The sequence below is a fragment of the Alternaria metachromatica genome (genome assembly GCF_023757995.1).
Source record: "Alternaria metachromatica strain BMP 0045 chromosome Unknown scaffold_1, whole genome shotgun sequence".
NCBI classification, from domain to species: Eukaryota; Fungi; Ascomycota; class Dothideomycetes; order Pleosporales; family Pleosporaceae; genus Alternaria; species Alternaria metachromatica.
In genome coordinates this window covers 1,565,115-1,591,524 of record NW_026055492.1, presented here as the reverse complement: position 1 = coordinate 1,591,524, position 26,410 = coordinate 1,565,115, and the positions used below count along the sequence as shown (strand labels likewise).

Sequence of the window (26,410 nt, the reverse complement as noted above, 5' to 3'; positions counted from 1 at the left end):
CACACCTTCAGGCAACAACATCGTCCGACCAAGGCAAGTGGGATGCTCATGAGACGGTATAAATGATCTTTTTTCTACCAATGGTACTAATTGGTGCGATTCGTCTCTTGCTACGGAGCGTTTCGCCGCCATCAATGACGTCGCGCGCACGAAATGGTCGTCTCTCCAGCAACAAGCAACACTGCACCCTTGGTCCCACGATCGCAGCCTTCAGGGCCGTCCCCGTGTCGCCTTAATAAGCTCAAGTCTATTGTCCAGCTGTTCTGCACGAACAATACCAGCAAAGTGAGGGAGGCGGGATATCTGACTTCCAGGTGTCCCTTCACCTTCACTTTACCAAATCGTCTCCCAGCCCCCTCAATTCCAGCTTTTCAAGCCCACAACCTTTTCGCTAATATTGATCGCACACTGAGAGTACTTTGAACTGCACACTCTTCAGCTCTTTACGCGGATCTCCATTTCCAACTCGTCCCTAACAAGCTCGCCTTGATCATCTCATACCTTCTTACTTTACATTTCACAACCCAAGATACCTCCTGAGATGTCTCCAAAGACTCTCCTCCCAGGTTTCGCAGTGGCGGTCAGCCAGATGGCTGTCGAAGCTGCAACCACAGCCTACCCGACCGACTACATCGTCGAGCACATCCTCAAGCTCAGTAACTACCTCATCAACCTTGCGGGAACCTGCAACCTCTTTGGCAAGCCCGAACTCGACATCTACAGCCCCAGTCTCAGCACTCTGTTCGACCGCCTGCAGAAGAAGCAGGTCGGCCCAAGCCTGTTGCCTCACGGCTTTCTCACTGCCGAGCGCATTCACGGACGCATCTACGAGCGTGCGGACGAAGAGGCCACCGACCGCCCTCTCGCCGACTACGAGGACATATACTATGCGCTCGTCGCACGCATGCAGGAGATGCATCAGTTGTTGAACCTCCGCATCGACAGTGGCTTCAACGTTGCGTCTGAGGACATCTCTGAAGGCGGCCCCAGCATCGCCGAGCTTCACAACAGTCTGTCTGAGTACTGGAACGTCCTAAACAACCCATCATGCGGCAGAGCGCTCGACGATGCGATCCGCGAAGCAAGGCTCGAGTCGCTCCGGCACGAATTGGTTCACCAAGTCAGGGAAAAGAACATGAAAGCAGAGGAGGCGCATGAGCAGTTGTCGCAGCTCTACAGCTCTGATGTCTACAACGGAATCCTCGGGCTCAACTTTGTCCAGGACTGGGCGCCTCCCATGATCGGTGCTTACTTGGAGTCGAAGTACCGCCGTATGCTCGACTTGGAGAAGGAAGAAGCTGTCGTCAAGGCCAGGCTGTCGCGCCGCCAAGCCAAGATGAAGACGCTGCGCGAGGCCCTCGCCGCCAAGTCCGCTGAGGAGAAGCTCATTGCCCGACGTCACGCCCGCAACAACGCACGCAGGGCTGCTCCCATATGCGACGTCGACTACGAAGTCAGCCGCCCCACCAAAGCCACGCCCGTCGGATCCGAAGACGCCACCAAGCCCACCGGCGCCGAGCCCAACACCAACAACATGTACCTCTTCACAGGCAAAGCATCGATGCAGCACTCCCCCGAACACCAAGCCCAGATTCACCCCGGTCACCACTACGAAGAGCATACGGCCGCCTACTACAACCAGCCGATTGAGGATATCATTGCTCACCAGGAGATGCTCAAAGCAGCTGCTCAGTGGCAGATTAAGGAACAGCGCGTGTCAGAGTACAGCGAGTACCTCCGCGCTCGCGCTAGCCAGGATGCTCAGCACAGGGTTGAGGCTAGTCAGAGCTCGGTGTCGTCGGGCAGTTCTTTCGGTCCACCTCCTCCTGGTTATGTTCGCGGCCCTTTTCATCACCCGGATATGGATTACAGTCAGTATGAGAAGTTTTGAGGCTGGACTACGTGGTAGGATTGGTGGTTAGGATACATGGATTGACGAGGCTGTCGACGGATAGGCAGGGCAGTGGATGCTTGAATAGATGGATCGATCAGTGAGGGCTATACCCAAGTAGTGCCACACGAGAGATGATACGTATATAGACAAACAGTGGCAGCTGGAATGGTTGGTCTTCGACGCTCACGTCGTTGCGATTCCTTGCTTGCTCAGATAAACAATTGAAACAATTTACTCTTAAAGCTCCACCTTGACTTCCTATTCTCAAAAGATGTAGTCCGGATCCACCTCGATGATCATGTTCTCGCCGTAACCACCCGGTCTTGGTGCTGTAAAGTCTTTGATATGCCAGAGTTCATCATTTAGACGCTCAAATTCTCCAGGTCGCTGCTCTTGACAGTCATAGAGATTGAGAGTCTGCTTTGGTATCAGCATGCAAGTAATAAGCGTCAAAAGACACATAGTAACGTACCTGTAACCCATCCAACCCACCCACCACCTCTCTCGCCTCATCTCCCAACAAACCCCCACACTCCGCTACATCCAACATCTTCAACTTTGCCCTCCCCTCCCACTCGCCAAGGGAAGTCCACATCTCCCTTCCCAGATACCGGCACCGATTCAACGCCAGCTCCTTACACCCCCTACTCTCTTTCAACAGCACAGCCAACTGCTCAGCCCTCACATCACAATTCTCCAACCTCACCACCGTGAGTCTCCCACCCCACTCAGCCGCACTCTCGATAAGCACATCCCAAGCCTTCCCCTGCTCTTCTCGTTCGATAGCGATACGCGACCGCGGGATGCCGCGTACGTATCTTACTCCGCTTTCGATTCTGAGTGAGAAGGCGCGGAGAGCGCGTAAGTTCTTGATGGCTTTCGCCATGGGCAACGTCAACGCCCAAACACTGATGTTGAGATGCTGGAGCATGGTGCCATGGCGCTTCAGTATGCTCGTTACGAGCGCGCTCTGGAAGTTATGCAACGTCAGGTACTCGTAACTTCTTGCCTGGGGGATGTGCAGCCAGATTTCATAGGGATTGGCTGTACTAGTGGTGACGGACGGGTCGAGGTACTTGAAAAAGGCAGGAGCGAGGGGCGCGATTCCCAAGGAGAGGGTGTGCAGGTTGGCGTTTGCGAGGATGCGGGCGTGACGGGAGGTTTCTGAGAAGCGGAGCAGGGAGGATGGGGGTAGGGGGGTGAGTATGTGGTTGAGGATCTCTGTGGGGAGATCGAGGAGGTGGGGGGTTGACATTGTTGGAGTTGTTTTGTCCGGGTTGATGGAAGAGAGGTAAGGTAAGGTAAGATTGACTGATCGAAGCTGAAAAGAACAGTGCAATCCTTCAAGTCCAAGGCTGGGGAATAGATAAATTTTAGTAGCAGGCAGACATCTCGGTGCCATTGCTGTCAGCAGCGAAACTCTAAACCATATATACTTCCACGTCACGCATGTCTCACACAAGCGGCATGTTCCTCCTCTGCCTTCCTTCCTGCCCATCATCATCACAGCGCTTATTCTTTCTCGCCGAATGGTCCCTGTCACCTTGTTTGAAGCAAACGTTTGACCCCGGGAGGCCGCGTCGTGGCGTCTCGCACATCGATTGGACGAAGGCAACTGTGCCGCATGCTGCTGTGTAAGGCGCCCCCAAAACCAGCCTGATGGAATGCACGTCGGCTACCTAGGTAGGTAAGGGTAGCCCGTTTGGAACATCGTCAACCTTTCTAGTTATAGAGAGCGTCCAGTGCGAAGGATCTGGTTGCATATCTGTATATAGCCGCATGCGCGGGCGTTGGCGTTGAACTGGGGAATTCGTATCAAGTTCGTTGTTTGTCGTCACCAGGCATACGAATGTGATGGCGCGGGCTTTGCGGGCGGCGTGGTTGTGTCACTGCAGCAGGATGATAATAGCGGTGTTGTATTGATTGCATAGCAGCGCAAAAGTTCAGGGTGTCGCCGGTGCACTGTTGGTTAGTCGCTCGCCGAGATCGCGGGTATCCACATACAGCTTAGATCTACTCCATGTTGCGATTTGTGTTGTAGCTCTCCAATAAGAATGCAACTTGGCAAACCTCAGCGTTGTAAATGGCTCGAAATCCATGCATGTGGAGATGTTGATCAAAAGTGGAATAGCCTCGCTACATTGCTCTCATCTCGCATTCTTGGAAGGCTATGATAAGAATCGCAACATGGAGTACATGATACTATCGATGTATTTCAGTACCACAGCTAGCATCTCCTATACCACCGCGTCCACCATCCTCCCCTCCACCTTCCCGCCGCCTCCCCCACCCACCCTGGCGTGGCTGTATCACTGCAGCAGGATCATAATAGCTGTGTTGTATTGATTGCATGGCAGCGCAAAGTTCGGAGTCGCCGGTGCACCGTTGGTCAGTCGCTCGCCGATGATCGCGCGCGGAGGATTGGGTGCCCAGGTAGGAGGATTCGGGGCCGGGGGGGCGGCGGGTGATATCAGGAGCCGCGTCCGTATTCGTCGGTCGCTGCATGCAGACATGCACAAGATACGGCGTTCTGAGAGGCTCGCGTAGTTCTGTTGCAGTAACGTAGGAGTTAGCCTGAGGTATTCGACAGCTGATGATAAGAATTGATCATGTGTGGGTCTTTTCCATTGCGTGGCTTGGAGCATGCTATGTAGCCGAGACGACTATATATACACCTTCCTGCGCATTGCATCCGCGGAGAGAGGCGATGATCCTGCAGCGTCAACGAGGGGTGCAGATGCACGGATTGCTCGTCAAGCTTGAGATGCAGACCTCAGCCCTCTCCTCCAGCACCACGCTCGAACACCCTTACGCTGCCGTCGCTCTTGACCTGATACAAGAACTCCTTGCCTCTCCCACTGTCGTCGCCATCCTTGTTAGCTTCAATGCCAAAGCCAACATCGAACCATTGTTTTCTCTGCTCAGTAATGCGTATCACACCGCTCACATCCCTCGCGACGCCAGTGTCTAATACTCTGACACCTAGTATCCTCCTGCTCATGTGTGCGCATTTGACAACCAAGTTATGATGCGCCACTTCGAGCGGCTGCGGAGGTGTGGAGAGGCTGAGGAGTGGGTTGTCGGCTTGTAGGTGCGTGAGGATGTGGGATACGTTCGGTAGCGTGTGGAATTGCAGCATGAGGGTGGTGAAGTGGGAGGGTGTGATGGCTGGGTTCAGCGCTAGGAGGAGATCGGGGTTGTCGAAGATGAGGAGTGTCTTTCGAGCGGTGGACGTAGCGAGTGGGGAGATGGCGCTGGAGATGGTGGACTTGATATCCACAATCTCGAGACTCTTGAGTGTATAGTGACCTGGCGTGCTTTGGGTTGCACTCGCCGGGCCGTTCGCGGTACTCGTAGCTGGGGGTGAAGCTGGCGCTGCCGCTGACGCTGCTGGAGGAGGCCCTCTCGCAGGCACTATCCGTCCAGGCGGTCCTCGCGCAGGCAATATCTGTGGCCCTCTCTGTGGTGTCGCGTTCGACACTGGAACTCGTGGTGTTGCTTGCGCATCAATTCGCGATGGTCTCTCCGCTGCACTATCCGTCGCATTCCCACCAGCGCCCAGTCCGTCCACAAAGGCAAAGCGTCCCTCTTTCCTCAGCTTGTCCAGATCAAGCGCTGCGCCCTTTCGAGCCTCCTGCTTCCAGAAGTCGTATTCTCTCATCCAAGAGACGAGGACGACGTTGTGCCCCTCGTCCCCACCATCTTGTGTGCTCAGCTCATTGCAGAGGAAGCGGATGAGCAGCCAGTTCGCGCTCGCGCCGAGGGTGCTCGTGAGCAGGAGGATCGAGTCGTGCGGTAGTTGGACGTAGGGTTGGAGGAGCGCGGGGATACGCGTCGAGGGTGGCATCGTGACGCGGGCACCGAGTGGAAATTATGAGTTGCGCGTAGTGTGCACCTTATCGATACCAGCCATCGCCGTCATAGCTTGTTCTTCTGGCAAGGAGATATCACCAACCATGTCAAGAAGCCTATTTAAGTTTTCTATTTTCTACGTTTTTTTATGGTTTTCTCTACCTTCATGACGAACAACTCCCGCATGCCCTTCACACATAACACGAACCCCATAAGCCACCCAGTCCATCGTAAGGTCAGACATAAACGCCTCCAGTCAGAAATACCCGCCAAACTTTTCTGCACACGCCGTATCCTCCTCGGTCCGCTGTTAATGTTGCTTTGCCATCAAAACTACCATTGTAGTCTTCAAGCTCAACTTTTCCTGAAAGCTTCCTACTCGTACTCCTTATCATCCTCATGCCTCCTCTGCCACTCCGTCCTTCCCCACAGGCTAAAGTCCAGGTCAAGCAACTCCCCGTAGCGCGTGATACCTGCTTCAGTTTCAACAACACCAATTTCTGTATCGACTTCTGCCAGCGTGGATGATCCGGGGTGCTTCTTGGGTCGGGTTGGGATGTTTTGCTGAACGTCTAGCTGTCGGGTGGTCGAGCCGCCGGTCGCAATCTTCCCCAATTCGTTTGGGAAGAGCCATGGGAATGAGATCAAGGGCATATGCTCCGGTTCCATCAGTCGCACCGGAGCTTCCTTACCACCGACTGTCTTCTTCGTGCGGCATTCGACCAATGCACTCTCCATCTCTTTCGCAGTCACCATATACATCGCGGCGACAAACTTCTCGAGGTTGTCTTCTGCTGCAGCTCGGCATTCATCTCGGTATTGAGACTTGAAGGCACCGATAGTCCTTCCAAATTCTTCTGCGAACTTGTAATCGCGGCTCTGAAAGGGTGCATTGTCAGTATGTCTCTCATGCATCTCGTACAGTCAGAACTTACCTCATGATTATGTACTAGCACAAAGACAGACCAGGCCTCGAATTCTGTCTGGATTCCATGCTTGGCCATCAGTCGCCGCAAAGATTCATCGTACGACGCCTTGAGTCCCGCGGCTTTGGCTAGAGTCTCATCGCCGAGCTCAAAGGCCTCCAGGACCCGCTTATCGAATTGGTTTTCCCACTGAGGCTACAGAGATGAAGATGAGAAGTCAGCGTATGTCTCACATGCAATTCGTACGGCCATGACTTACCTTGAAGTCCGCCAGCTGCACTTGGTCGTAAAGGATGCCGAGGACCTTTCTTGAATGATAGATCTTGTTTTCTGGAAGGTGCTTCTTCTCCATGAAATGTGGGTACTTATGCGGTCTCAGTTCCCGCGCCATCTCGGCGGGCAAACCGCTCTTGGGAAAGTCGACGGCTTTAGAATGTAACTCCGCCAAAGCGAGGCACTTGTCATCGTTGATGCCATCGGCTTGTAGATCCGCGTGGGCCAGATGGGCATGTGCAATTTGGCCAAGAGTATCATTCTTCATGTAATTGACGAAGAACTCGCCAATGTGCGCGGCAGTAATCGGATCGTCGGTCTCAACCGGCTTTTCGGCTGTAAAGTCCATGGCAGGCAAGTTGATGGTTTCGGGTATCAGATCTGGATCCCACAACACCATATAGTCGTCCCCATCAAGGTCACCGCCAGAGCACATATTGGCGAGGTCTCTATCTCCGTTCTGTGGCAGTACTACAACGTTCTTAAGATGGTGTAATCCTGGCACGTCTACTGCGCGAACGACTCGAAGGTCTCCCGGGTGAAGTGATGGGTTTCGTGCCAGGACACACACTCCTTGGACGATTTTGTAGTGTCCTTTCCTGCTCGTATCATCGACTTGCAGGAAGATCTCGGGGAGAGTTGCAAGCTTTTCTTCATTCGTAGCATCAAGCTGGAGGTCGTTCATATGGCCTCGCAGTGTTGCTGTTTCGTCAACGCAGCCAAGCACGAATGCGCCGTCATCGATGGCTATCCGAGCCTTCTCCTTGAGGTTCTTGATAGTGCAAGCCCTCCATAGCTTGAGGAGTGACATGACAAATGGATCTTGAGACTTCATGAAGCCATCGAGGACCATCCCTGCGATCGTCAACGTGGTCTGGTTCATGTCGATGTGCTTTCGGAGCTTCTGCAAGGCAACGCCGTCGTCTACCATTGCGGTTTCATAATCGTTGATCATTTCCTGTTGTTTCTTGATCACCACGGAATCAGGTACGCCAAGGTACGACAAGACCACGATGATTTGACGGTTGAAGAATGGTGTCGCAAGCGAAGAAGATCGTATAATCTCCAGGCCAGTGTAGGGTGCCACGAATTTCATCTGGCTGGGTCTTATATGAACCTCAGGACCAGTGATCTTTGGATCCAGGGCAAGCACACCCTTGCAGCCGCCAAGGCGAAACTGGAATAAAGACGGGGGGTCATCGAAGGCGCGCGCAAGCCCAAGTTCCTGGGCAGCCATCTGGGCTAGGAATTGTGAGATCTTACCAACACCGTCTGTGAATGTATAGTCGTTACGTGTAATGTCGGGAATCGTTATAACTTTAACGTTATCCCGCATTGCGCGAGTGGTTGAGAAGCATTGACCGAGACGGGCACCGAATTTGGCGACGGTCTTGATGTGGTCGAAGTTGCCCAGTGAGATGCGGATGTCGTCGGCGGACTTGGAAGAAGTAGGCGCGTAGAAGTATGCTCCGTGTTCGCGGAACTGTGAGTTTCCGAACGCTAGGAACTCATAGTATCTTCCGGCAACGACGATGCCATACTTCATAGCTCGGCGTACCCTGTCGAATGCAGCTTCAGCCCTTCCGTTGGGCATATTGCGCAGTTGACCTTCTGTCTTCTCGTCGGAGAACTTGACTCGGATGAAACGATCGCTATCAGCAGCATGCTTGCGGATGATGCGGTTCGAGGTCTCCATGTTAGGAGATGATACATGCATCATGGTTGGGGTGATTACCACCGATCGCTGAAGGGTGCAGTAGCTAGGGACTTTCTTCGCAAGGTCCTTAACCCGAATGCCGAATATGTTCATTGGATCGTAGTAAACATGCTGTTTGTCGACGACTTTCTCCAGGATGTAGACGGCACGGCGAGGTTCCATCGCTGTGAGCTTCTCCAAGAAGTCGCTCGTGATGTTGTGTTCCTTCAAATAGCCGTTCGATAGACACGCCTCGAGTTGGTACCGGACGGGAAAGCTCAGATGAAACTGGCCAGCGAAGAGATCTTCGAATACCGAGCCCTTTGAGGGTGTCGACTCAAGATGTGGATGTGTGCCAGAAATCTCTTCCTGTAGAAGTGACCATAGAGGCGATGGGGCCATGTCTTGGATCGTATACTCGTTCAGGTCCTCAATGGCGACGCCATGGTCGGCCAGAGCATCGCTGAAGTCCTTGAACTTGGGCCCAGTCATCACTGTCGCGTCGAAGATCATGCGATAACTCGTCCATCGGCCTGAATTAGTTAGCTGAGTGAACCGTGATGAAAGCGTGTGTGCGACTTACCAATGTCAATGATAGCGGTATCCTTATGGTTCATCAACGGTGAGCCTTGGAGCTTGCTCTTGACAGTGTTGTTGATGATATCGGTCGCTCGGAACCAGGTGCTCCAGTCATACCACGCCTTCTCTTTTCTAGAAAATGTATAGAACTTCCTCCCGTCCTCCATGTTCTCACCCTCACGTCGCTGCATGTAAAATTGCGGCGGTGAGTTAAACGGGATGATCAAAGCTGGCTGATCAGTGGTTGTGTCGGTGACCTTGTATATGTGGGAGAGCAGGGCAATTGGCAAAGCAAAGCGAACCTTGTGCATCTCGTTATCGACATCGACCGAGAACTGAATGTCAAGCTCTTTGCGAATCAAGTTTAGCGTCATGTAGATACTACCCGGTGAACGCAAAGTATGCATGGAAATCATGGTCTTGTCCCCTACGTTGACGCCGAAGTCGAGCCCTTGTACAGGTAGGACGTTGAATTCATAGTATTCTTTTGCGGGATTGGCCGGGCTCGGAACGGTCCTGACTTGTGGAGAGAGAGTCTCAATTCCTAGGAGAGCACCGCCCATTCGTAGGTTCCGATGCGGAAAGGCATGGACGGGGGGAGGTCTATAAGAATGAGGTTAGAATGATAAAGTGTGGACGGAAGCAATACTCACCGAAATACCACGAAAGCAGAGTTGTCTCGGGTGCCAGTGACCATCTCAATCCTGAAGAGAGAACCAAACGACGACAATGCGTCGTATACGTCTTTCGTCCAGTAGCTCTTGGGTATACCTGACAACTTGATCTTAACCTCCTGGCGATGGGCCCAATTCTGGGCTTCATTCCTCAAGAGTGACCTCTGTGAACTAGGCTGACCAGCTGAGTGGTAGCGCGGACGATTACCTCCATATCGAGGAGACGCTTGAGTAGCCTGTCGTGGTGGGCTTATGATTGGTGATCTTGCCGGAGATGGTGTTGGAGTGGTACTAGCTCTCGCGATGTAGGTCTCGTTGATGTTGTTGCCGTTCAAGTCGAAAGAGGAGAGCTGTTTGACCGGGGTAACTGGTGGGTCTACGCGGGCTGGGACCTGCTCCATAGTTGTCGTGAGAGAGCGTGGAGCTTGAGAGGACTGAGATGCCGAAGCGGGCTTGAGAGTTGGTCGGTTGGGGTTGTACTGGCCGTTAGAGCTACCGGAACTGCCAGAGTATGTGCGATTGCCACCTCCACCACCACGATTTTCGCCACGACCACCGCGGTGATTACCGCGATACATGTTGCGGCTGCCGAAGGATTTCTCGCTATTGGAGCTGGTCTCAGATTTCTGCTCACTGTGCTGAACTGGTTCTCGGTTCAGCGTGTACGATCGTGATGATGTGGGGGTGCTGGTGTTGAAAGCAGGAGAAGTTGAGCCCATGGGATCTGGGTCATGAAGGTAGCGGTCCATGTTTGTTTGTGGACGTACTTGCCCTCACGCCAATCCTTGGGGAATGACGATAGGGTAGCGGTGGTGGCGCGGGGACGGCTGGCTAATCGGAGGTGACCGCTGCTTCGGGAAAGGGCAATGTAGCGGTGCCGAAGCGGCTGACCAGAGGCTCTGCTTGGATGTGCTGGCCGTACCTGTGTGGGGTGATTGGAATGGAAGGATGGAGGATGGAGAATTTTGTTTGCTCGATTTGGGCAGTCAAACAGCCGTTTGTCTAGAGGCGCTCTGGATTCGGCAGGAGCGAGTCGCGACACGCGTGCCTGATGTTTTGTGTGCTAACGTCGGGCTGAGAATCTGAAGCTGAACCTCGAAGCAGCCGAGAATAAGTTCTAGATAAACGAGATGGGTGTGGCAGCCTGTAGATGCAGGGAGGTAGATGGAAAGTAGAGGAGGACTGATCGTGTAAGGAAGGCGCGGGGTCTGCTCTTACTCGAATGCGTGCATGTGCTAAGATGGGAAGGTGCAAACGGAGAGCAGAGTAAGAAGATGGGAATTGTTGGCTGATGTGACGACGATCGACTAAGAGACGCTTGAAAGATGCAGGTAGCCGTGAGGTACTAAGAGCAAAGAAGACGTCAAATAGAGAGATTGAGAGGACACCTAGGTCCAGCGAATAGAAGAACGCTAGCCATGCGGTAAAACTAACAGCAGGTAAAGGTAGATTCGCGACATCAAGTAAGGATACGCTATTGGGTATCTTCAAATCATCAAGTCCCCCCTGCGCCATGCATGCAAGTACCCGTGCCAAATACGCAAAGCCTTCGTACGCCCGACTTGAAACAAACAGCAGCTATACTACCTTTCCCGAAATGCCATCTTAAATCATGCTTTCGTACTCACAACTCAGTCATAGTCTCGTCGCCTTCGTCCGGAATCCGGCCAGTGCCAGACATAAAGCCCGGGGTAAGTGGTGTGCCGGTCGTGAAATCATCGTCGATGTCAAAATCGACTTGCTCGATGTCCTGAAGGCTGCCTCTACGTTTCCTCACTGACTCAATCTCGGTCGCGGCGTCTTCTTCCTCGCCGCCGGGCAATGTGAACCCGACAGTCGTGTGGCGGCGGTTCGGCGAGACTGGTCTCAGAGCTGAACGCTTGGTCGGCGACAGCTGATGTGAGTGTGAGAGTGACTTGGATGCGATGCTGGGCTTCTGGTTATTTGGCGTTTGCATCGTTGGCACCTTGAAAGCTGGCCTTGGTTTGGCACGCTTTGGGTTACCCTGGGACGAATTCGAATCGGCTGATGAGGCGAAGGACGCATTTGTAAAGTTTCCTAGAGCTCTGCTAGGTAATACTTGGGTATTCACCGTGGCGACTGAAACATCCTCTTGGGTGTTGATGGCTGACTTACGTCGTCGGTGAGTTCGCGGCTCTCTTGTCGTTTGGGGCTGAGCAATCTCCTTGTAAGTTCGTGAGGCTGGCTTAGCAGGCAACAGATGCATCGCCATCATTTTGCGAGCCGTCCTGAATTCTTCAAGTTCTTCTTCTTGCTCTCTGCAAAACTCCTCGAGCTCTTGAATCCTCGCTTCGAGTGGTGGTACTGATGCTTGAAGATGCTGAAGATTGTTACGCGTCTTTCCGTGATCATGTCGTTCCTCTTGAGCGTTGCGCTGGGCATCTAGCAGCCGCGCTTCGAGCGTCTCGTATCGCTCTTCAGCCTTCATGGTGATAGCCTCCAGATCGTTGGCGTGCTTCACCGCAAGCTCTCTCATCGTTTCAGCCGATGATTCCTTGAACTCCTGGTAACTAGTCCGCGCACTATGAAGCTGTCGAATGGCATCCTCTAGTTCCGCTTCCTTACCTTCCAGATCTTGCTGGTATTCTGACGCTTGCGTCTCGAGTTGTGCGATCTTTTCGGCTTGACGGGCTGTATTCGCTCGCTCCCGTTCAAGCGTGTCCTCTGCTTCACGGCTGCGTTTCTGCTGCTCCTCAAACTGTGCGGTGAGGCTGCGATAGTCGGTCTCGTGCTGCATTTGAGATGCTTGCAGCTGGCTAATGGTACCATGCAGCTCCTCAACCTGTTCATCGCGGACGCGCTTGTCCTCCTCGTACTGGCGTATCGTCGAGCAGAGTTCATGCTCCTTTACGCTAGAACTTTCGTGAGCGGCCTTGAGAGTCTCGGTCGCGTTCCGCTCTGACACCTCCAGAGAGGTCTCCACTTCCTGTATCTTGGAGTACATCCGGCCCTTTTCTTCCAACAAGTCAGACTTCTCTTGCTCCAGACGCTTTTGCTCGTCTATGGAATCCTGCAATTCCTTCTCCAACCCCTCGACGTATTCCACAGATTCTTCTCTATCCTTGTGTAGAAAATCGTTTTGCTCGTTGAGATGGGCGATCTTCTCGTTTAGATGAGCGACTTGTTCCTGGAGTTTGGCGGACTTCTCTGTCTCCACACGTAGCGGCTCTTCGACTGTATTGCAGCGTGTCTCGAGATCACTGCATATTTGTGCCATAGAGCGCACAACAGCATCTCGCTGATGTTTGTTCTGGCTTTGTAGCTCCAATTCGAGGCGTTTGCGCCAATCCTGGAGATGTTGGCCCGTGTACTGCGTGCTCGCTTCTTGGAAGAGGGAGATTGAAGGCTGAGTGGGGCTTTTCGACGAGTGTGAGCAAGTATCTAGCGTGGGGGGAAGGTCTCGCTGTTTCTTGATAAGCGCAGCCACGAGGGTATGCGGTATCGTCGACTCTCCCGGTTGCGCCATAAGAACAATGGTAAGTAATGAAGCAATTGTGGCAGCGATCAATTGCCGACGGAATAATGCAGCATGTGTGCAGCAGCCGGGGCCTTCTTTCGTCATACCAGCACGAATGAGGTTCTGGATTTTCTCTTGCAAGGCCCTCGATGACAGTGCGCGCAGCACAGTGGTTCGTAAAGCAGCAGTCGCCATCGCGGCTGTGGCCAGCTCATCGATAGTGTCGATGGAGTTGGAAGTTTCGCGGGAGTCAGGCTGCGAAGCACATGCTGATAAAATGCCTGATAAGAGTGCCGCGACGGTGCTTTCCTGCATCTGCACCTGCCCTGATTAGTGAATCAGCCAGTACTACAGAATGAATTGCTTACTGCGTAGATCGGCAGTGAGACTGCAAGAAGCTCGGCAAAGCCTTCAGGCTCTGCCACGCGAGGGGCTTCCAATATGCATGCCTCGTAGCGTATGACGATACCTTGCGGCAAGCTCTGAGAACCTGAAAGTATGCCAAAGAATGACAGGGCCTCTAATTGGACGGATAGACTCGCACTGGAGTTTTGGATTTTGGATGCACACTTTTCGTACAGCATGGCATACTTCTTCTGAACTTGAGGCCAATTGTCCTTCACGTCTTGGCCGATGAATTGCATAGCCCTCGAGGCAATACGTAGGCCTTCGATTGCTTCATTTTCCTTGATTCCGCCTCGAAGAATCCACACTACGTTCAAACAAGTGAGCTCAATAGTCTTGTATAAGTAGCTTGTCGAGCCGAACAGCTTTTGGCCTGAAGGTGTTGCCCAATGTTGTCTTAGCCTTTCGGTGGATGTCGGCTCCTCGTCACCAGGCGGATTTTGCAGTCCGTCGACCCCCTCGGGATGTTCCGTGATGAGCACTATACCTTCTGCCCACAAAAACAGCAAAGAGGAATCGGCGACTTTCGGGGATCTGAGTATATTGCACAACTCTGTGTCGAACCGCTGCCTCAGATCTCTGGGAAGAAGGCTGTAAAGTCGACGACATGCACCGTTGAGCATACGGTACACTGACTTCAGGGTCTCGTAGTTTGGTTGCTGTGTGGCGTTTTCGAAGACATTAAGAAAGAAGTTTTGTGCTACGGCGGGTAATGGTATTGCCTCGGGCAGTGGGCGAGAGAGAAGAAGCACGCATAGCTCGGCAAGCTATATCATTGTTAGTAAGTGATATACCTTACAATTCTCGTACTCACATGTTCGAATTCGGACTTTGATGAATTTGCCCTCTTCAACAGAGAAGGGAGTAAGGACGGTTCTAGGACCAGTAGCTCATCTCGAAATTCTGGCGCATGACCTAGGAACACGAAGTCAGTTTGATTGCGTTCTTCTTATCAAGCCGAGACCGATCAACTGCTTACACAAGAGGTGCAACACACGTAGCGTGTATGCATTTAGAGACAGTGCATCGTGGACGATTCTGCCTAGTTTCCTCACCGCGCAGGGTGACCGGTCTTGGACGCATGATCGGATAGTCGGTACGTCGACGCGCGCCAAAATATCGGATAGGTTCTGTGGGATCTCGCGTCAGCTCATCTCATCAACGATGGGATGCTCGTGCAGCGAGTCATGTGCTCAAATACGGGAGTTGGCTAGTGGCACGACATGAGGATGCATTGGATGTTGGGGAAGATGAGGGGCAAATACGTACGGATAGCGAAGGGGGGTATGGACACTCGATGATCCTTGTCAGTTCCGACGTCAAATCTGCGCTGATATCCGCCATGTCTGCTGGATCGAGTTATGTTCGGAGTTGGGCCGAATGTTCGTTATGCGTGGACTTGTGACGCGAACTTGTTTGCTGTCGCGTTCCTCTGGCGACGGCCGAAAAGACGCGCCGGGATCGCCGACTTCCCCATTGGCATCAATGCACGCGACCATGCATCCTGCGCCAACATCTCACACTCCACTCCCTGCTCCTGCTCGCACTCCACATGTTTGCCTGTTGACGTCAGCCATCTATAGATCGTACAGCTGCTGGGCGCAGCATTGCTAGCCCGCAGGCATTGCGGGGCTCTTTCTATTCTCCGCTCACACGTTACCTCCCATTGGTGGTAATAGACTCTACGCGTCGTCTTTGCTTTTGGCAGTTCCTTCGCAGTCTCGAGCTTAATGGCGTTCTATTACATTGCTCATGGGAGCCGTATACGGTATCCCGCTTCAGTACTATATGGGAGTAGTCGTCTGCCTGGAACTGTAGCCGCTACCGCGGCATCCACCGGCCTCCTCCGGCTTTCTGGCTTCACCGACAAGCAGACGCCTGAAGATCGCGCGTGGGGTACGGCAAACGCTCATGTGCAGCTTGTTCCCCCACTCGCTCGATTGTCAGCCAGCATCTGAGCTGCACAGACGAGAGGAGCAAGTTTCGTGAGGTAATGGTATCACCGTCGTCCAATCGCCAAGGGCAAGTCTGCCGCTCAGCTTCTCCCCAAGCCTCCCAAGCTTCTGTTTTTGAGCCTCAGCCATGGGCATCAGACATCGAGGTAGAAGATTGTCCCTGACAGGCGCCTCTTCTGCCACTTGTCTCGCTCTCGAAAAGAAAACATACATGGCAGCAGCGTATCATGGTCGTCCGCAGAGTTCCAGATCCACATCTTCGGTCCTTGTCTGCAGCCGCTCGGGGCCCTAGCGAACGCCTCGTCACGCGACGGCATCTCGCTCGGAATGTCATCCAGCGTCACCTGTCGCCACGATGCGTCTCGAACCAACACATTTGCTTGTCGTTGCCCTGGTCTTCCCCGCAATTACCTTGCGTGTGTCCAAGCCCCTTGCAGGTGATCATGCACGACTTCATTTGATGCGTGAGCCGAAAAATTTGATACAGAAAATCGGGAATCTCGTCAGCCTCCCACGCTATCACTGGTCCATCCCACGACTTTTAGGACGTGTATTGCGACTTTACCTGTGCGCTGGCCAACGACGCTCAAAGCGATACCCGAAAGAACTATCGCGCCAACTGCGTTTAGACTGAAATAACCTCTCCCCGCTCTTACTGTGCTTGCCGTTCGGCTTCTAGATCCACAAAATGCGTAGGCCAGCCTTGCAACCATCTTCTCCTCCACTCTTCTGTCATACTAGTTCGCCAAATGCGCCCTGACCCATAGTCAGCGAAAGTGGATTCCACTTATAGCTCTTCCCAGCATCCCAACAACTGATTGCAACTTCATTTTCCCTTCTTCGTTGTCGATTTCGTCATGTTCCGCCAGCCAGCGGCGCGACTGAGGCAAATAACCTCACCCATCTTCAAGCGAGGTGGCGCTCGAGCACGCACTGGACGCGAGCAGACCTTCAAAGCCGAGCAACTTCAAAGGCCATTTTGGAACTCAGGAAGGGTCTTGCTATTTTCTGCAGTTACCGGAACAACCACATACTTCTACGGTGCCAATGACGAACCGCACAGGATTCAGATGCCATGGAAGAAGTCATCAGGGCCCCAATATGCGAACAAATACGAGATGGAGAGGGTAAGCTTGCAACCATAATGTTCCTTCGCATCCACCAGACACTTAGGTCAGTACAGGCGATTTTAGAGCTCAGGGATGTTCTTGGGGAAGACACCATTAGTACCGACGACGAGGATTTGCACCGACACGGATATTCGGAATGGTCGTCTATCAACATCGACCAACTTCCCGTTGCGGTGGCGTATCCGAAGTCGACTGAAGAATGTGCTACGATCGCCAAGGTCTGCTACAAGTACAAGATACCGATGAGTACGTTCAGAAAGATGCATACAGGAATGAGTGTTGACAGTGCGCAGTCCCATATTCTGGGGGATCAAGTTTGGAAGCCAACTTCTCGGCTCCATTCGGTGGCATGAGCATTGACTTCTCGTTCATGGATCAGATCCTGGCCTTGCACGAAGATGAGTGAGTTAATTATACGTTTAGCATGCAAGACTGGCGACGCTGACAGTGATGCGTAGTATGGACGTAGTGGTTCAGCCTTCTGTCCCATGGATGAGTCTCAATGATCAGATCAAAGACTCGGGGTTATTTTTCCCAGTCGACCCTGGCCCATCGGTACGTTGTCATGTGTTACACAACTTTGCAATCAACCCTCGGAAACCCCGATGCGGAACTCCGAATTCATTCTAACGGGCGTGGCAGGCCCGAATTGGAGGTATGGTGGGTACGAGCTGCAGGTAAGGTCTATGATGGTCAGTGACGTGGTCCAACAGCTGACCCTCCTAGTGGCACCAACGCAGTGCGATACGGCACGATGAAGGATTGGGTCATCAATCTGACTGTAGTCCTTGCCGATGGCACGATCATCAAGACCAGAAGAAGGCCCAGGTATGCAAATTGTTTCCGTGTCGGAATGTGCGATAGACTGACTATTTCCAGGAAGTCATCGGCCGGTTACAATCTTACCAACCTCTTCGTTGGCTCCGAAGGCACCCTGGGTATCGTGACTGAGATCACTTTGAAACTCGCAGTAGTACCACAAGAGACCAGCGTCGCAGTCGTCACCTTTCCCACGATACGAGATGCCGCTGCCGCTGCTTCCAAGGTTTTGCGCGCCGGAGTGCCGGTGGCTGCGATGGAGATAATGGATGACGTGCAGATGGGTGTAATCAACAAAGCCGGATCAACGACCAAAAAGTGGAAAGAATTGCCGACCATGTTCTTCAAGTAAGTTTCCAGAATATTCATTTGACATGTGAAAGCACGAGCTAAGAGCCTCAAACAGATTTTCGGGAACCAAAGCAGGGGTACGTCAGCCCTACGTGTCCTGCAATTACCTAGAGTGGAACTGACTGCATATAGGTACAGGAAAACATTGAGCTGGTCAAGTCCATTTCCAGGAAACACAAGAGCGGAGACTTCGAATTTGCCGTCAGCGCTGAGGAACAGAAGACGCTATGGTCTGCGCGCAAGGAGTCTCTATGGAGCATGCTGGCGCTCCGTCGCGAGGGCGACGAAGTCTGGTCAACAGACGTCGCCGTACCTATCTCCAGGCTACCAGACATCATAGGTACGCTAAGCGAATACAATGTTTTGACAAGTTGCTAACTTTATAATAGAGATCTCCAAGAAGGAGATGGATGACCTCGGTCTCTTCGCCAGTATCCTAGGTCATATCGGAGACGGCAACTTCCACGAAAGCATCATGTACAACAGTAAAGATCCCAAAGAGCGGGCAGCTGTCGAGAAGTGCGTTCATGACATGGTCGACCGTGCGCTTGAGATGGACGGCACATGTACCGGCGAGCATGGCATCGGGCTGGGCAAGAAAGAATCATTGCGGAAGGAACTCGGTCTCGACACCATCAACGTTATGAGAAGCATCAAGGGAGCATTAGACCCGTATTGGCTCATGAACCCAGGGAAGATCATGGACGCTCAGGCGTAGAATTGCATGTCGAGATGGCGCATCGTCTGGAGTTCCTCGACGTACACGCATTGGAGGACGCTTGACTATCGGCGCATCTGCGAAGAGCATATTTAGATTTCTTACCGCCTCACCGTTTAGTGTTGTTCTGGCCTGGTAATAAAAAAGCATTGTTCATAGCCAGACAGTCGGCAAATGAGCGCGTTCAAGACCTCCGTGATCGGCTGGTGTCGCGTTTTCCACCCCACCCCCGCGTCATACCTAGCCAGAACTTTGTGAACTCGATTGACTCAAACTTGCAATACCAACAACCACCACAATGGACGCTGAAAAGTTCACGTCTCAGAGCAAAAACTTCCCCAAGAAGAAGTGCGGTGTGTAGACCATCTCTGGTTGGAAATAGCCGACTGACTCCGTTACAGGTGTGCTCGGCGCGACTGGCTCCGTCGGCCAACGCTTCATCCTCCTTCTTGCGCTACACCCACACTTCGAGCTACACGCCGTTGGAGCCTCTGAGCGATCAGCCGGCAAGAAATACAAAGATGCGGTCAAGTGGAAGCAGGCCCTGCCTTTCTCGGGGCGCATTGGAGAGCTGGTGGTGAAGAAGTGCACACCTGAAGAGTTCAAGGACTGCGACATGGTCTTCTCTGGTCTCGACAGCGATGTTGCCGGAGACGTTGGTAGGCAGTCCACTTCAAATACTTATTGCGATACTAATGCACGACAGAGATGGCCTTCCTCAAGTCTGAACTCGCCGTCTTCTCCAACGCAAAGAACTACCGCCGCGACCCTCTCGTGCCGCTCGTCGTACCCACCGTAAACCTCCCCCATCTCGACGTCATCAAGCACCAACGGCAACACCACAAGCTGGAGAAGGGTTTCCTCGTCTGCAACTCCAACTGCGCAGTCATCGGTCTCGTCATACCCTTCGCAGCGCTACAAGCCAAGTTCGGTCCCATCGACCAGGTCTCGGTCGTCACAATGCAGGCCGTTTCCGGCGCTGGCTACCCCGGTGTAAGCAGCATGGACATCATCGACAACGTCGTGCCTTTCATATCAGGCGAGGAAGACAAGCTCGAGACAGAAGCATCAAAGATCTTGGGGAGCGTCAACGACGACATCACAGGCTTCGTAGATCAGCCCATGAAGGTGTCCGCAGCATGCAACCGCGTGCCAGTACTAGACGGACACACCGCATGCGTATCGCTACGCTTCCAACGCCGTCCACCACCAAGCGCGGAAGAGGTCAAGCAGGCGATGCGCGAGTACGTGTCTGATGCACAGAAGCTGGGTTGCCCGTCTGCACCAGAAAAGGCGATTGTGGTTATGGAGGAGCCAGATAGGCCGCAACCAAGGCTGGACAGGGAGACGGATAGGGGATACGCTGTTAGTGTGGGTAGAATAAGAGAGGACGAGGCGGGTATCTTCGATCTCAAGTTCGTTGCATTGAGCCACAACAGTAAGTTTGACTTGCGATTGCGGGGGGTTGGGCGAATGCTAACTAGTTGCAGCTGTCATTGGAGCGGCGGGGTCGTCGATATTGAACGCAGAGGCGGCGGTGCTGAAGGGGTATGCTTAGGGTTGAGAATCGGGATACAACTCAGATGCAAGAAAATAATCAATTGCACACATTTGGAGTCTAGAGACGGTCTGGTGACTAAGTGCTCGTTGATCGTGATGTGAGAAAACTCCATGGTGTTGTTCTGATCCGTGATGAATAGCGTCTGACCACACCCTGAATCCTACATTGACGCGAGGATTTCTAATTGCATCTTTTATCCCACGATAAAACAAGCAGAATGGGAAATTTGACGTGAAAGTCGGCGCCTGGCCTCCAAGATGTTGAGTTCCCCTCGCTTGAGATGGGGCATCGGAGCACTCCAGGACTGGCTTGGCGCGCTAGTCCTCGGCTACGGCACACGCTAGTGGCAGACGAAAAATGAGGACTCCAGTCTCTCGAACTTCGCTTTCGACAGGACCTCCAATCTCAACGACTAACCTCACAGAACCGTCACAATGGCCCGTGGACCCGTCAAGCACCAGAAGCGCCTCAGCGCGCCCTCGCACTGGCTCCTGGACAAGCTGTCCGGTACGCTCGACTCCCGCAATTTGCGATGCAATGGCTATCGCGACTTCAGAATTGACATCTTTCAGGTGCCTATGCTCCCAAGGCCTCCCCCGGTCCTCACAAGCTCCGCGACTCCCTTCCCCTCATCATCTTCCTCCGCAACCGCTTGAAGTATGCGCTCAACGCCCGCGAGGTCAACGCCATTCTCATGCAGCGCCTCGTCAAGGTTGACGGCAAGGTCCGCACCGACTCCACCTTCCCCTCGGGATTGATGGACGTCATCTCCATCGAGAAGACCGGCGAGAACTTCCGCCTGATCTACGACACCAAGGGCCGCTTCACCGTCCACAGGATAACAGATGAGGAGGCACAATACAAGCTCGGCAAGGTCAAGCGCGTCCAGCTTGGCAAGGGCGGAATTCCCTACTTGGTTACGCACGATGCGCGAACGTAAGTTCCCGCTCTATCAGCCGTTGGACCACAGTTTGGGCTAGGTGTTCGAGGGAAACCTCTTTCACCAGGCATACGACCAGGGTCTGGCTATGTCCGAATTGCTGCTAAAATTTTGTGTAGAATCCGCTACCCCGACCCAGCCATCAAGGTCAACGACACCGTCAAGGTCGACCTCGCCACTGGCAAGATCTCCGACTTCATCAAGTTCGACACTGGTGTCATTGTCATGGTTACCGGTGGTCGTAACATGGGTCGTGTCGGTGTCATCACTCACCGTGAGCGCCACGACGGAGGCTTCAACATTGTTCACTTGAAGGACGCTGTTGACAACGAGTTCACCACTCGTGAGTCCAACGTCATGTAAGTTGGATATCTGCATAGAACGAGAACAATTACTAACGTGTGTTCAGCATCATCGGAAAGGAGAAGCCATGGATCTCTCTGCCCAAGGGTAAGGGTGTCAAGCTCTCCATCGCTGAGGAGCGTGACCGCCGCAGGGCGTACGCCATTGCTCACTAAGCGTGACGCTGGCGTAGATGTAGGTTAGGATATGAAGCACCCATGAGTTCATGAAGATAGTTGCAGGACTCGATCCCAAAATTCAGGCGTTCATGATCACTTGTGGGGAGGTTGATCGGATCTGGAGTCTTTGCATATCATACGAATACCATGTGAGGTCTGAGAATCAAGCAAATAAACACTTCAGTCTTGCCCAAACATGAAATGCTTTGAATGTTCAATGGACGTGCGACAGCGTGGAGCCGTGCGGGCTGTGCAACGGGTCGAGTGGATCTGTAGTGTGGGAGATATAGACGGGAAGGCTCAAACAAAGAGCATCTCGCGTGGAATGCGATAGGTGAGGTGATATAGGTTGGTGGCGCTGGCCTGATCCTTTTCCGGGATCTGGCTGCAGTTGATAGGAGGGCGCTATTTCGTGCCCTGTTTCGAGGCGATAACGCATTGCAGTGTATTTACCAGGCGAGGGCTGCGCCGTCGTGGAAGCAGATGGCGACCACGATGGCTGGTGTTGCCAGTCGCTGCGCTGCCTCAGGACCAGGAAGAAGAAAGGGTCTGTGTTTCAGCGGCTTCGTCTGAAGCACGCAGCAGAGCAACGGTGTTCTCAGTGCCTAGATGGTGGGCCGTGCGACTAGGCGAAATGAGACGATAGATATCCCTGCCAAACTGGGGCGGGAGAGCAGCGTGGACGCGTGCGACTCCGACTGATGCTCCGAACACAAAGCAAAGTCGCAGGTAAGACGGGCCTGCTGCGAGGGCAAGGGGCGCGACAACGGGGCTACCCGCGAAAATACTGCCGCCGGGGGTCGTCCAACACGCTACATTCATTCACAGCGCGACAGCTTAGACGTCTGGGTCAACGTCAACGGCTCGATAGGTCCCGCGTCAATACCAAGTTACTGCAGCGACTAGCCGGCATAGTTCCAACGTTCGCTATACCTCGCGCCATTCACGCCCGCGATTGGCTGCGCGTCCGCTCTTTCCTGTTGCTGCACCGTCGCTCCTGCCAGCCCTCCGCCCACCTCCTCCAGGCGTGTCCCAAGCCGACCACGCTTCCCCGCAACCCCCAACAGCCAGCGCCTGCCCCCTCGAGCGCCTCATCGCGTGTCCAGCCGTCGTCGCGCACGCTCAAGCTCCTTCGAGGCATCAATGACCCAACAGGCATAACTGGTGTAACCTCGATCGTCACTCGTTTCACGTCAGGGCAAGAGTGCGCTTAGGCACGTTTACGACTGCGCCCACTGTTACGAGACTGCGGACCGTCTGCACCTTCACCTTCGTCGCGCACACGTCCGATCGCCCTCCCCAACACCACGTCGTCGCCTTGAGAGAGCCGGTCTCTGGCGAGCCGGAATCCCACGCGGTAGCCTCCGTTATTCTTCGCCAACATGTTGCGCCCTGCGACCCCCTTATCGATACTATTCTTCGTCGCCTTTGTGCTGCTGCTGCTCTCGACGCTCTCGACGCCTCTGATCAAGAGCATTCCCCTCGCTACATACCGCGGCGTCCACTTTGGCGTCCTCGGCTACTGCGAGAATGGCGACCAAGGCTGCAAAGGGCCCATGATCGGGTACAACACTGGTATGGCGCCCTGTATCACATACGACGGCCATGGTGCTAACTGTTCAAACAGAGAAACTGTTCGCAGGCGAAGACAGCTCCGACTTCTCGCTCCCCTCCGCCCAGCGCCATGCGCTTTCCTCCATTCTCATCGTGCACCCCGTCGCAGCTCTCATGACGCTGATTTGCTTCGGTCTCTCCGTCGCTGCCCACTTCCACTCGCCCGCCCACTCGCCGCGCTACCTCCTCGCCCTGCTCATATTCACGTTCCCGACTCTGCTGGTCACGCTGCTCGCTTTCCTCGTTGACATCCTGCTGTTTGTGCCGCATGTGGGTTGGGGAGGATGGATCGTTCTAGGTGCTACCGTCATTATCGTCGCAAGTGGTATCGTCACGTGCGCTATGAGGCGCACACTGGTCAGTCGCAAGGCTCGTAAGAGGCGCATTGCCGAGAACGATGAGATGAACGGCCAGACCTACTACGCGAACCGCGCCAATGCGACTGTAGCTTCCGAATTTCCCAAAGCCGAGTCGCCGCCTCCGCTGTCTGGAGAGACCATGACCTCTGGAGGCAGGGACGGTAATGCAGCCTACTTCGACCATTCTAAGCCATCGCCGACCGACGACATGACGCCGCTGAACCAGCGCAATCCCTCTCTCAAGACCGTTAGTAGCGGAGGAAACGGCTCGGACAACATGAACCCACCGAACCGCGGTCCCTCAGGTCGTCGACAGCCCATGGATCAGTATGGCAACCCCGTGCCACCCATGCCAAACGACCAATACGCCATGATGAATGGCGCGCCACGTGGAAGAGGAGGTCCGATGAGGGGTCGAGGAGGCCCACCAAGAGGTGGACAGTATGGCGGCCCGAGAGGAGGAGGCTACGGACCAAGAGGAGGTATGCGCGGACCTCCGCCGCCAGGATGGAACGGTGGTGGACGAGGCGGACGACCTCCGAATGGACCTCCAATGCAAGGCCAGCCGCCAATGGGTCGGGGAGCGCCTCCTCCGGGATACAACAACGGTAACTTCTACAACCAAGGGCCACCGCCCCGTGAACAGTCACCTTATGGCAGAGGACCACCGCCTGGTCAGGGGCCACCGCTGCCGATTGGACAAGCCATCGAAATGGACAACCGCACAGGCACGCCTCCAACAAACTTTGGTTTGAGGGAAAGCGACGGTGATGTTGCAGGCATGCTTGCTCTCCAGCAAGGTGGCTTCCCCGCCGGTGCGCCCCAGAGGCGGCCATCGGATGGCGTCATGAGCCCGACCAGCGAGTACTCTACAGAGTAAGTTTCGCGTCAAATTTCCCTTCATGTATCTTGCTGACCCTGAACAGTGAGTCGGCGTTACGACCGCAGCCTCTACAACACCAACAACAACCGCCTATGCCGCAACAGCAGCAGCAATACATCCCTGTACGAGCGGGATGGAACCAGCAACAGGTCCCGTCAGACCAAAGTCTCAACACATTGAACAACAGTAGCCGCGGGCTGTCGCCGATCCAAGACTCACCTGTCGAAATGCCTGCTCACATATCTCACATTGGTGGCCCTAACAGGGTAGAGCGCAGTTCAGATTACTACGAAGACGTAGACCCCAGGTTCGCAGAGCCTGCACAAGCCCAGGCGCCTCCACCATTACCAAGCTCCCTCATGCCAGGCGGCTTCGCTCCGCCAAACCCCAACTTCCTCTCCACAGGCAACGGAAGTGACACAAACCTCCCGCGCAACAGTTCTTACGACGACCTACCAGAAGGCGCGCGCTCGCCCGCCGCCAGCGAAGCATCACATTTCACGTCCGTTTCGCAACGCCCCGTCAACCCCAACTGGCGGCCAGAAATGGGTGCCCCAGCCGGCCAATTCGCGCCCTTTGCACCTGGCCCTCCACGCAGACCCATGCGTCAAGAAGATGTGATCCTCGAAGCCAACGCCGCAAACCCCGACTTCGCGATCCCAGGCGCAGGCCGCGGACGCGGACGAGGACGCGGCGGCCCCATGGGCGGCAGAGGAAGAGGAGGCGCAATGAATATGCCTCCTGCGACGATGATGGGACCCGGCCCCGGCTTATCGAATCAGTCGAGATACCCTGGCGCTAATGCCATGTAGGGATGGTTTGTGTGATCATCCAGCGGTAACCGACGCTTTTTATTCCAAAGAGATGGAGTTCGATCTTTTCCCATCTCCCTGTTCCTTTCTCTGCCACGCGAAGTGTACCAAAAACCTTTTCGTTTTGCATCTTCCGCCTCGAAACCGAACGAACGAAACACACAAGGCCCGTTCTGTCGAGGGAAGCCCAGTTGAGCATACCTTAATTTCTAGTCCAGCGAGCTGTTCTTTCTCCATGCCGCTGCTGTCTTGCGCCTTTTTTCCTTTTACTCCGCTGGACCGGATCGGATCACATCGCAAAGAGATGTTCGAATCTGACAGCCCTCCGCCGTCCTGAGCTTCAACGTCCTCATGGTAGCGGATACCCAGCCATCTTGCTTTTTACTTTTCTGTTTCTTGTTGTTTCTCCCGGCTGTTCTGGGCGTGGTCTTCACGAATACATATGAGCGCCCTTCTCTCTTCTTCGCTTCTTCTTCTTCTTCTACTTGTTGGTTTTCTTGCGAAAGGGTTAGATATACGATTAGCCCTAGGTGGGCGGATTTTTCTGGAACAACACAACGAGCTCTCACATTGGGCTGTGGAGAGGGGAGGGTTTGCGGGATGTACATAGGTTTTGACTGATTGGGAGGATGTGTGGGAATTGGATTGGATGGCAGAGAGGAGATGGAGGAGGAGGAGGAGCAGATATTTTGTCACTAGCAGAATACCAATACCAAGAATTCTTTCAAAAAAAAAAAGACATGTCGCTTGGTTGCGGTGCAGTGTCTCCGCTGTAGTATGTCGTTCTCTCTCGCATAGACCCCCAGATGCCTTGTCTTGTCTGAACTTGTCATCCACGATGTTCCCCTGTCACCCACCCCTCATCCGTTCGATTGCTATGTATACTACAGCGGCCTAGAGTGAAGAAGGCCGGTCTTAGCTCAAGCTATTAATAGACGAGTGGAACGTTGTTCGTGGCGGGAAGGCGTGG

At 53.8% G+C, this 26,410-nt stretch overlaps 9 protein-coding genes across 9 annotated transcripts; 5 read left to right on the top strand and 4 right to left on the bottom strand.

The window, feature by feature from the left end:
- Positions 1–153: 153 nt before the first annotated feature.
- Positions 154–1,891, top strand: J4E83_000514 (uncharacterized protein; the record flags this gene model as incomplete). The annotated part of the gene is made up of 2 exons (XM_049327476.1): positions 154–159; positions 530–1,891. The coding sequence occupies 2 exons, from the start codon at positions 154–156 to the stop codon at positions 1,889–1,891; spliced, it is 1,368 nt and encodes a 455-aa protein (XP_049193621.1).
- A 267-nt stretch (positions 1,892–2,158) lies between these two features.
- Positions 2,159–3,149, bottom strand: J4E83_000513 (uncharacterized protein; the record flags this gene model as incomplete). Its single annotated transcript, XM_049327475.1, has 2 exons — positions 2,159–2,311; positions 2,367–3,149. The coding sequence occupies 2 exons, from the start codon at positions 3,147–3,149 to the stop codon at positions 2,159–2,161; spliced, it is 936 nt and encodes a 311-aa protein (XP_049193620.1).
- A 1,518-nt stretch (positions 3,150–4,667) lies between these two features.
- On the bottom strand, positions 4,668–5,741 carry J4E83_000512 (uncharacterized protein; the record flags this gene model as incomplete). Its single annotated transcript, XM_049327474.1, has 1 exon — positions 4,668–5,741. One exon carries the CDS (start codon positions 5,739–5,741, stop codon positions 4,668–4,670), a length of 1,074 nt encoding a protein of 357 aa, XP_049193619.1.
- Positions 5,742–6,121: 380 nt separating this feature from the next.
- On the bottom strand, positions 6,122–10,643 carry J4E83_000511 (uncharacterized protein; the record flags this gene model as incomplete). Its single annotated transcript, XM_049327473.1, has 5 exons — positions 6,122–6,625; positions 6,682–6,867; positions 6,932–9,174; positions 9,225–9,823; positions 9,874–10,643. The coding sequence occupies 5 exons, from the start codon at positions 10,641–10,643 to the stop codon at positions 6,122–6,124; spliced, it is 4,302 nt and encodes a 1,433-aa protein (XP_049193618.1).
- Positions 10,644–11,518: 875 nt separating this feature from the next.
- J4E83_000510 (uncharacterized protein) lies at positions 11,519–15,121 on the bottom strand (the record flags this gene model as incomplete). The annotated part of the gene is made up of 5 exons (XM_049327472.1): positions 11,519–13,627; positions 13,741–14,267; positions 14,403–14,544; positions 14,592–14,692; positions 15,043–15,121. The coding sequence occupies 5 exons, from the start codon at positions 15,119–15,121 to the stop codon at positions 11,519–11,521; spliced, it is 2,958 nt and encodes a 985-aa protein (XP_049193617.1).
- A 1,468-nt stretch (positions 15,122–16,589) lies between these two features.
- Positions 16,590–18,750, top strand: J4E83_000509 (uncharacterized protein; the record flags this gene model as incomplete). Its single annotated transcript, XM_049327471.1, has 10 exons — positions 16,590–16,859; positions 16,916–17,108; positions 17,156–17,264; positions 17,321–17,417; positions 17,505–17,539; positions 17,589–17,690; positions 17,742–18,029; positions 18,088–18,109; positions 18,165–18,372; positions 18,422–18,750. 10 exons carry the CDS (start codon positions 16,590–16,592, stop codon positions 18,748–18,750), a joined length of 1,653 nt encoding a protein of 550 aa, XP_049193616.1.
- A 298-nt stretch (positions 18,751–19,048) lies between these two features.
- On the top strand, positions 19,049–20,308 carry J4E83_000508 (uncharacterized protein; the record flags this gene model as incomplete). The annotated part of the gene is made up of 4 exons (XM_049327470.1): positions 19,049–19,103; positions 19,152–19,409; positions 19,457–20,188; positions 20,241–20,308. The coding sequence occupies 4 exons, from the start codon at positions 19,049–19,051 to the stop codon at positions 20,306–20,308; spliced, it is 1,113 nt and encodes a 370-aa protein (XP_049193615.1).
- A 437-nt stretch (positions 20,309–20,745) lies between these two features.
- On the top strand, positions 20,746–21,769 carry RPS4 (40S ribosomal protein S4; the record flags this gene model as incomplete). Its single annotated transcript, XM_049327469.1, has 4 exons — positions 20,746–20,818; positions 20,884–21,247; positions 21,371–21,610; positions 21,661–21,769. The coding sequence occupies 4 exons, from the start codon at positions 20,746–20,748 to the stop codon at positions 21,767–21,769; spliced, it is 786 nt and encodes a 261-aa protein (XP_049193614.1).
- Positions 21,770–23,154: 1,385 nt separating this feature from the next.
- Positions 23,155–25,440, top strand: J4E83_000506 (uncharacterized protein; the record flags this gene model as incomplete). Its single annotated transcript, XM_049327468.1, has 3 exons — positions 23,155–23,347; positions 23,400–24,621; positions 24,672–25,440. The coding sequence occupies 3 exons, from the start codon at positions 23,155–23,157 to the stop codon at positions 25,438–25,440; spliced, it is 2,184 nt and encodes a 727-aa protein (XP_049193613.1).
- Positions 25,441–26,410: the final 970 nt, after the last annotated feature.